Source organism: Haliotis rubra, unplaced genomic scaffold (genome assembly GCF_003918875.1).
Source record: "Haliotis rubra isolate DU_JTF1 unplaced genomic scaffold, ASM391887v1 Scf93, whole genome shotgun sequence".
Classification (NCBI taxonomy): domain Eukaryota; kingdom Metazoa; phylum Mollusca; class Gastropoda; order Lepetellida; family Haliotidae; genus Haliotis; species Haliotis rubra.
Genome location: NW_025767668.1, coordinates 850,016 through 860,420, shown reverse-complemented (window position 1 = coordinate 860,420; position 10,405 = coordinate 850,016). Strand labels below are relative to the sequence as shown.

The 10,405-nt window shown below is 38.4% G+C and overlaps 1 protein-coding gene across 1 annotated transcript; it reads right to left on the bottom strand.

Moving 5' to 3' along the window:
- Window positions 1–2,931: 2,931 nt before the first annotated feature.
- On the bottom strand, window positions 2,932–9,810 carry LOC124264525. The gene is made up of 5 exons (XM_046699265.1): window positions 9,595–9,810; window positions 8,298–8,330; window positions 6,236–6,379; window positions 3,727–3,924; window positions 2,932–3,280 (listed from the first exon to the last, which is right to left on the bottom strand). Exons 1-5 carry the CDS (start codon window positions 9,611–9,613, stop codon window positions 3,060–3,062), a joined length of 615 nt encoding a protein of 204 aa, XP_046555221.1. The 5' UTR covers window positions 9,614–9,810; the 3' UTR covers window positions 2,932–3,059.
- Window positions 9,811–10,405: the final 595 nt, after the last annotated feature.

The window sequence follows — 10,405 nt, the reverse complement described above, 5'->3', positions numbered from 1 at the left end:
TTACAGGGGCAAGGAGAGGCTTGACATGTGATAACTATACTATGCGCTGGAAAGGAGGTGTGTATAACAGATTGTAATATATCCCTCTGTCTCAGGCCAATAGTCGATCGATGCCTATCTTCCTGCTGACGAGGTAGAGGAATGACATCACGCAATGCATCATCCCATAATGACGTAATGTTGAATGATGTCATAATGGTGTCAATGTTGGACATGTTTCTACGTTCATATCTATAAATCGTCAGTGGAGTCCCAGCTTTGGCATCATTTTACGTGACATAATAGCTTGGCAGGATCCTCTTATTACTTGCTTGTGTTTTTTACGTGTATCCATGCTACTCCCAAGAAATGGCGTCATGGAAAATGATAATTATAAAATTCTTCACAAAAGGTTCAGGCCAACAAATCCGATCATGTCCTTTTTGATAAATCCAGTGAATTACAGTTTTCATTATTGACTTCTCCTTTGTAAACATACAATGATGTACAAGTTCATCTGTCATTCCCCTCATACATAATGTAGTTGATTGTATGTAGCAGGTATGTTCTTTAGTGGGGGACGGTGGGATAGCCTAATGGTTAAAGCGTTCGCTCGTCACGCTGAAGACCTTGGTCTGATTCCCTACATGGGTACAATGTGTGAAGTCCATTTCTGGTGTCCTCCGACGTGATATTGCTGGAATATTGTTTAAAGAGGCGTAAAACCATACTCTCTCACTCACTCACTTTAGTGGCTTGGAACTGCATATGAATAAAGCGGGTTTGAATATTATGTGCATGAACAATGCAAAACACGAGAATGTAGATAACTGATGTCATTGTAAAACATAATCATATAAGTACTTGCACACAGTACTTGTTTTACACAGTCGCTACAAAAGTCATTACAACAAAGTCTTTCTAAGTAATTACAAAATATCATTTATTGCAAAGCCAACAAAAAACTAAAACCAAACGTTCTACTGAGTATGAAACAGAGTATTGTTATAAGGTTAAAATGCACCTGTTATACAAAAACATATCACAAATCCGTTATTGAGAATTACGGTTATTTCGTGATAGAATTGATACTATCACTGCTTGGTAATAAACTAAGAGATAGAGAACATAATAACTGTCGGTAACAGAACATAAAGTCCCTAAAAGTAGCAATTAACGGTAAATTATCGATGATAGTTAACAGCAATTTCCGATCGCGAGGTACGACATGAGACCATGAAATGATGTAACTTTAAACGAATCAGAAACATTGTATCTGGTCATGTGACAAGGGTGGAGCAGGCTCGAACACCTTAAAGAAATACCAGCACTAGAAAGTGGTGCGGGTTACAAAGTCAGCAGAACGTTCGCATCGCGATCGTGCAGTTCCATATCTGGTAAAGAGCTTACCCTATCCTGTCCAGACCACGTAACCTTGTAACGACGAGAGGGATCGAGTAAACCTATGTGAGTATAGAACCTGGTGTTGAGTTAATCAATATGCCAGAGTGCCAGTACATGAATGCATTTCTGTAATTGGGAGTCTTTTCATCGTTCTGGAACAATGTAGACATACAAGGCCAAGGGGAAAATGAGAGCTATAGGTATGCTTCAGTCTGGTACCTCGTAGCATGACTTTGTTCGTTGACCTAACGTCCATTAGAAACATCAGTTGGCACTCATAGCGAGTTGTTTTGAGCAAGGTATGCTATTTGCGTCCATCGTATGGACAGCTGGTCGTTGCTGTAGCTTGAAACAGTTGTCATTCCATGTAATAGTATTTTACTGGCGGCACTAAAAGCCTGTGTGTTGTCTGTGTGTCACAATAACGTTTGCTTTTGAGTATACAAAGCAGGTCATTCTGATAAAAGGTTTACTTTAGTGAGTGAAAACCATGATCAAGAACCATGGTCATTTAGTTGATTGATATCACACATCAATCAACATCAGTCAACTCAAAAACCATCAACGCTATTTGGAAATATATGTTCACCAATGCGGCGCTAATAAAAGCTGATTTTATTACTTGTAAGATATTAGGTCAAATATCTCTTACGCGACCAAATTGTGACCACGAAGAACATCAAGGATATGACTGGGGTATTAGTTACCACATGTGTTGAGAGTACACACCCTTCCATTATATATACATGTTGATTATAAAATGTGCATTAAATCCTTGAACAATGACCGACATAACAACGTCAAAAAAGAAACGCAATATAGAGATTTTGATCTGAAGTTTTAGGACGACACGGCATTTTTATTATTTTAAGACAGAAGTCTGAAATTTGGCAGTTGTCCCGTTGAAGAAAAATCTGTGTCTGTTGGTCAATAATCGGGAGAAGGTGAAGCTCTAACACGTGGTTGATGTAACGTTGGGCTGTCAGGTTCCCTGGAACGATCACCAAGTCTGATTTCTGGTTGTATGAGATGGTTCCCCAAACCATGACGCTTTCTCCGCCAAATCTGTCCACCTGTCGGACGCAGATGGGCGCAAAACGTTTATGACGTCTCCTATACAGACGCTGTCTTCCGTCGTGACGTTGCAAAAGAAAAACGTGATTCATCAGAAAACCAGATTCGCCTCCAGTTTTGTAAAGTCCGTATCCTTACGTTGTTGCACCACCTGAGTCGTCGGCGTCGATGTAGGGGGCGTAGTACAGGTCCAACAACTGGTCTACAGGCACGTAAACCCGCTTCTTTCAGACGGTTCCTAATCGTTTGAGCTGACACTCTCCTCAAACCTGGTATTTGTGTGGCAGTCACGGTTGGTAGGGCATGCCGATTACGCAGGTTATGTCAAAATGCTTTCACATATGATATTATTCATATGCACGATTTCCTTAATGAACTACATCATGACCGCCTGAGCTTTGAAGAGTACCATTGCTGTCTGTTAGTAATAATCGTAGTTTTAATCCCCTAAAAGCACGGTTTCGATCAATGCTATTTTGGGAAAGCAAACTGAACATCTTTAAAGATTATAGCCTTAAAGCTTGCACATTACTGATTGTAGAGTGGAAGTTTGACACATTCTAGGCGCACGTAGGTGTAAGGTGCATGAAAAGTTCACATGTTTAATCAATTTCAACAGCTGCATCCAGCAGGAAGTGACGTAGTCGCCTTAACATGTCCATATTGTCATCTGTTTCCTGGAACTTCTTGGAATCTGTTGAGTATGTAAGTATTCCACACCCACCAATGCGACGCCTATTTTTAGCTGAGAGACTCAGGGTGTTATTGTAAGGGGAGTTGGGGTTCACTTTCTTAATCACCACCAGAAATACGTCGTTACCCTCTGAAATGAGACAACATGAAGATCATCACCTTTGATACACAAAACAAAACGTAAAAATCGGTCCTTATGGGGGCATCTAAATAACTCTAAGCATTACAAAAGTATCCGCATAGAAATCATGATGTATGTTATTTGTGTAGAATTACATTAATCATTTCATAGTTCCAACCAATCATAATCTAATATGATACTTAATTGGTTACTTCAAATCAAAGACTATTATATATGGAATGGATGACTTCTATATTCATTTTAAAATATGAAGACAGCGGTCTCGATATGAAAACCTTCTGGAAAGTCTATTGTTTTATTGTACATCATTACGTTTAATGAACACGTGGCTTAAAAATACCTTACAGTTGTATCATCTTGAAATAACAAATGGCAAATAATATCTTGCTAAAATGAATCATTTGCGCCTTGAGATGTTATAGCCTAAGGCTGACCTCTGGCCTCGCTGAGAGCTCTCCCCGCATCTGCGTCCACGGAACTGTTGTTGAGACAGAAGACAACGAGCGGACTGACCTCAGCTACGTCATCAGTTTCGGTGTCCTGTAGAGACACGTGTCCGGAACACTCCACAAAACTGAACATAGCCTTCACAAACCGTTTGTCAGTGACCGCAGAATGGACCCGGAAGGCGACTGTTGGAAAAGGGACTTTGAGATAGTCATACATATACCTAGACCATGCTTAAGGGGCACTAGTTTATTTCAAACTATGCAAACTACATTTCAGATATCTGCATGTATCTTTAGGAAAACTATCAAACAATTCTGAATAAATACTTGCATCCATCGACACGGGGTGTCAATACAAAAGTGTGTTAAATTTATCTGTATTCATCTCATGTTGTTATTAAGTACATCATTTCATAGTTTACGGGGATCCATCAGTATGAGCTTAGTCCTGTCAGGTGAAAACAATTATTTGTGTCTATCAACATATGGCACAGTGCCTATGTAAGGGGAATGTACCCTGATGTCTTAACATTGGGTACACATGTATAGGCTTACAAGCATCTGTCAACACAGGATCTATAATCTACATTTTAGATGTACCTGTACCTTGTACAGCCCCAATATGTAAAATCAAGACAATATGTTAAAACTAACGCAGTATGTAAATAATTAACGCAATATGTAAAAGAGGTCTTTAACGCAAAAAGTACAATACCTAAGGCAAAGTGTAAAAACAATCTTTAACTTGGTGTGTACAATCGTATGTAAAAAATTAACGCAATATGTAAAATCCAGTTTTAGGTTTGAATATTAGGGGTGGCAATCGCATCGCTTTTTTTCAAATTTGGCAAAAACTGACTTTATTTACAAAAACTAAGATTTCGCAATGTTTCCTACAAAATATACTTCATAATACTCTTTCTACAAGATTTTACATCGCTCAACTTATACATGAAAGCATAGTCGATAACCGTATAATTTACTTGTATATAGACATATTTTAATCGATCTTATAGTCTATTCTCAAAAGTTTTAAAGGAATAATTTAATTCTTCAGACTCTGGTTACTTAAATGGTATTTTGGGGTATATGTAAGGGGAAAGAATGTACCCTGATCTCTTAACATTGGTTACACATGTATAGGGTTACACGCATCTGTCAACATAGGGTACGTCGGAAAGGGGTAGATCTATGAACGCAGGGTACATGTGAATAGAAAAGACAAAATCATTTCAGAATCCATAAGAAATCTCTCCTAACAGCAGAGTCGATTGTACAATTCTGACTATATCATGGGTACGTGTCTGTTTGACTCCGCATTCAGCAGTATTACAGCTGTAAGACGAGGTCTGTAAACAGTCTGGACCAGACAATCCAGTGACTGACACCATTGTATGAGATACGATGACAGAGCAAGGGTTTATGAATCACTATGAAATAGTGATGTTACCAGGTGTTCGCGAAAAGGTGAGCCGGTGCATTCACCATGAACAAATGCATAGGCTACATCATGGGTAAATGATAAATATACCAGGATCTGTCAACACAGGGCACATATGTGTAATGGGGACCAAATGTAGAAGGACCCATCAACATATAGTAACATAGGGGTAGATTATGTACCTGCATCCATTAATATATAGTAAATAGGGGAACACAATGTATCTGGATCTGTGAACAAATTGTACAGTAGAGGTAGATAATATACCAGGATCCATCAACATTTAATGCATGTGTAAGGGGTACATAATGTACCTGGATCTATCACATGGATCCATCAACATATAGTGCATGTGTAAGGGGTACATAATGTACCTGGATCTATCAACATTTAATGCATGTGTAATGGGTAGATAATGTACCTGGATCTATCAACATTTAATGCATGTGTAATGGGTAGATAATGTACCTGGATCTATCACATGGATCCATCGACATATAGTGCATGTGTAAAGGGTACATAATGTACCTGGATGGGATATCAACATTTAATGCATGTGTAATGGGTTGATAATGTACCTGGATCTATCAACATTTAATGCATGTGTAATGGGTAGATAATGTACCTGGATCCATCAACATATAGTGCATGTGTAAGGGGTACATAATGTACCTGGATCTATCACATGGATCCATCGACATATAAGTACATAAGAAAGGGGTACATAATGTACCTGGATCTATCACATGGATCCATAGATGTACCTGGATCTATCAACATAAGTGTAAGGGGTACATAATGTACCTGGATCTATCACATGGATCCATCGACATATAGTGCATGGGTAAGGGGTACATAATGTACCTGGATCCATCGACATTTACCTGGATCGATAATGTACCTGGATCCATGAATATTTAGTATCTATCACATGGATACATAAGTAAGGGGTACATAATGTACCTGGATCCATGAATATTTAGTACATAAGTAAGGGGTACATAATGTACTTGGATCTATCAACATATAATACAATAATGGTACATGGTGTACCTGGATCCATCAACATAGGGTACTCTTGTAAGCGATATGCCAGTTGTTTCTGGTCGCTGCCATACTTTATGGGCAATTGAATTTCTCTACGCAGACAGCAGCAGTACAGGGTTGTGGCCGTTGCTGTTGAACTTTCAAAAACGTCTGTAAATGAGATTGATAAGATGGAAACAAATGCAAGAAACGTTGATAATAATAATGTTATAATGAATCTGCATTTACCCTACTTATGTTACAATGAGACCGGTGTTCGTTACGATTGTTACCCCAATGCAGATAAAATGTAGATAACACTTCACCCCGTTATAACATCACAGGAACCCTATCATAACAACACCAGCCACTGTATATATACTCATGCCAATAATGGTTGTCACCCCCTCCCCACCCCAACCCCACACACACCTCACACCCCCCTCTCCAATTAAAAAAATTGAAGGAGGTGACAACCATTATTGGCATGAGTATAGTTGCAATCATTCATAACAGTGTGCACTTTGCTCGAACGTGTGCGATGACAATGTGATTTGAGAAATGGAACGGTTCGTGTTGATATCCATGTGCATATTTGATTAAGATGAACGCCAGAGAACTATATTTACATTGAACAAACAAGCCTTACGTTGCATTTAATGCTAAAATAATGTATTATCGAGAGCATTAATGTTTCATTTGAATCAAATTACACGTTATGCCGGAACACCCCTTAGCCTGCTTCAATGAGACAATGTTTTCATAGTGACATCGTGAAGAACCACGAGTAAATGCATAATAGAAAGGATATTTTGAATTGTTTGTTTTCAGGTAATATGTCCTCCTTGTGTTGGTGGGTTGATGTAGGTATCCAGGAACTGTATCGAAAGGTGTGACCAGATCGGGTGGTCAGGTTTGATGACTAAGTTTGTCATGGAACATCTGGTGTCATCTCTGATTTGCAGTGATCATGTATTTTTCATCACTGTTACAATTCCTTTCGTCCAAATGAATGTTTGGACAGATTATCGAGACTGACTATTCTATAGCGTTGACTGTATGTGGTCCGCCCGGGAAAAACACATTTGAATAATACCAATTGCCGCTAAATCCACCTGTTAAGTACAAACCTCGGTGCCGCGAGATTCTCTTAAATGTGGCTTTCCCGGGCTGTAAGCGACGGTATATATACAACATGTGGAACGCTGCCTGCTCGGGACTCTAGTATTTACAGGCAGTTTTAATAGTGACTTTACATAAACGAAACAACATCTGTTGCATCTGATCTAGAGACACAGCTAACCTTATCGTCTTTTTCTAATTACTTCACAGAAAATGCAAATATCTTTTATGTATGATTAGGATATTTTCACTAAACTTTAAAACATGTTTGTAACTTTTGTTGATAAACCACAGAACTGTTCTCTTTGGAAATACATGAATGACATTCAGTTTGGTATGGTTACATTTATGTACCTGTACCTGTTACTGAGTGGGATGTTGTTTACATACTTTAGTTTATTTCGTTAACAACTGTATGCAAAGAATAAATAACACAAAAATACTTGGTATACTTTCCTTATCCTGTCAGTTTAGTCACGTTAGAATCAAGTATTAAAACATGCAAATGCATTCAAAATCTCTACCTATCTAAAATTATTGACTCAACTCAGAGTGACGTTATATAAATATGCAAACATTATTTTTGATATAATGGTAATATTGCAGCATGAGTTTTCAGTGAAACGTTTTAGTTTTCCAATTGAATCAGAAATTCTCTGGCCATTGCCGCTATTTAACTGCATTCATTTCTCCACTGGTGCGTGCTCTGGAATAGGATCGACATTTTTGTCATAAATGTGGCGTCGTGTTATATATATATGTGTATGTAATGTATATGATATTAGTTAATTATATTCAAATTTGGCTATGCGCATGTACACATGTCAACGAAATAGTAAATAAAGGTTGTTGTTCTTGTTGCTGTCGGCAGTTTCCCAAACAAAGCTTCATTTTGAACATACGATTATAGACCTGATAGTTGTTATACACGTGTAAATAGGTTTATAGGGAACTGAAGTTGTCTTACCGTCATACAGAAGAGGTTTTGATGATCGCGCCCCTGAAAAATGGAGCATCGTTTTAACAACGTTCAAAGACAATGAATCTATCTTACATAATGATATTGGACACGATTTCTGCACACACAGTTGATCATCATCTATTGTTATCATAATCACATCCTCTGTCATCGTGGTGACAATCACTGGATTATCTGGTACAGGCTTGATTTGTTTACAAACAACATCATACAGCTGTAATGCTGAAACAAATATGTGCCCATGGTATAGTCACAATTGTACAAGCGAATCTGCTTTTAGCAGAGAATTCTTATGGAGACGGAAAGGGTTTTGTCGCTTTCTATTAACAGTGATAATAATAATAAGAATGCTGATATGATGGAAGATTCATTATACGATGGTATATCCGATATCACTAATGTTTAAACATCGGAAAGCAAGTATATGGGTTTGCATTAAAGCGGCGAATGTCTAGTAGATATAATGAGTGAGTTTGTGTTTTACATCAAGTCAGCAATGTTTCATTAATTACTCACTGGTTTTAATGAAATTAGAACGACTAAGTTACAAATCTCTACAAAACGGTTGTTCGTTCTTCTTGTAAAAGAAGGTAAAAGAGATTTTGTTAGTTTAATGGTTGCCATGTCGACCAGACAGACCAATAGTTCGAAGAACACCATCGAGAAATGATAACACATAATTAAGTCATACCCTATCAAACGCCCACTGCAATTAATCCTTCAGATATGCATGGGTATTAGGGTATTTTTGTTCGGTGTCCTACGCTTTATGTATTGAAATGGAACACGGTGGCAGTTAGCAAGAACTATCTCTTTATCACCCGACTGGATCGTGGTACAGTGTCATACATGAGGTATAATACGGTAATTAAATACCATGAAGTGCTGCTTGGACAATCATCTATGTACAAATAAGTGAATTATGATGTACTGGAGAAGACCCAACCGAGATAATATCGCGATACAGATGTGTGACAGTAGCACTACGTGCCCTCAATTATCAGCTCATGTGACAGTGACTGCGTCCCCAAGCCATACTATGATCCGCAGTGACTGAGTTCACATCGACCTGTTTAAATTATCGGTCTATAAGCACAGCATCTTTTCTGGCAGGTCTCGAATATAATGCACGTGTAAAATCTCTTTTCTTTTCAAACTGACGTGGCTTGAAATATTCTTCCACGCAGCAGAAATTCATTCCATACCACGTACCTTGCATAAACAGGCATATTTACATATATATAGAAGTCACTCACCTACATAAAGTAAAAACTTTATATCTTACCTGACTGTGACCCTCCCATGTTGTGTATCCTCACAGGTCCATCAGGTGATGTACATAATCCTTGTTGAATGCTGGGCCACGCTAAATGTTGCCGAATCCGATCATTTGAATAGAAAATACCATCAACATTGAACAGTTAATACCTGTGTCTGATGTACAGAGATATACGATATGGTAGCTGAGTCAATCACATGCGGATGAGGGTCAAGATAACGGTCCTTATATACGCGTACGTATCATGTACTAGGACATGGGTGTTATTGTCGTATTGTTGTACACGAGCTCTCCCGCATGGTCATGATATAGGTTGTTACTATTTTTGTGGGTTTAGGTATTTACAGATGCATGTAAAATGGTCACAAAGAAGGCATACTCCCATAGTTTATGGTGGTTAAATAGGGTGTTCAGCGTCCAACGTTTTAAGTCTTGAACTGGAACACTGTGGCAGTTAGCATGAACTACCGCTTCATCACGAAGAAGGCATACTACCAAAGTTAACGGCGGTTAAATAGGGTGAGTATAGTCAGCCACATCGTGACTAGAGTGAGTGAGTTTAGTTTTACGCCGCACTCAGCAATATTCCAGCTATATGGAATATCATGCTATATCAAGCTATATTATGAACATCGATCTACGCAAATAGGACACGATGACATGTGTCAACCAAGTCGACCTACCCTGACCACCCTATCCCGTTAGTCGCCTCTTACGACAAGCATGGTTTACTGGAGATCAGTTCTAACACGCGCTTTAGTCCTGGACAATAATTATCAGTATATATATTAATATTTCAATGTTTCAGTCTTATATT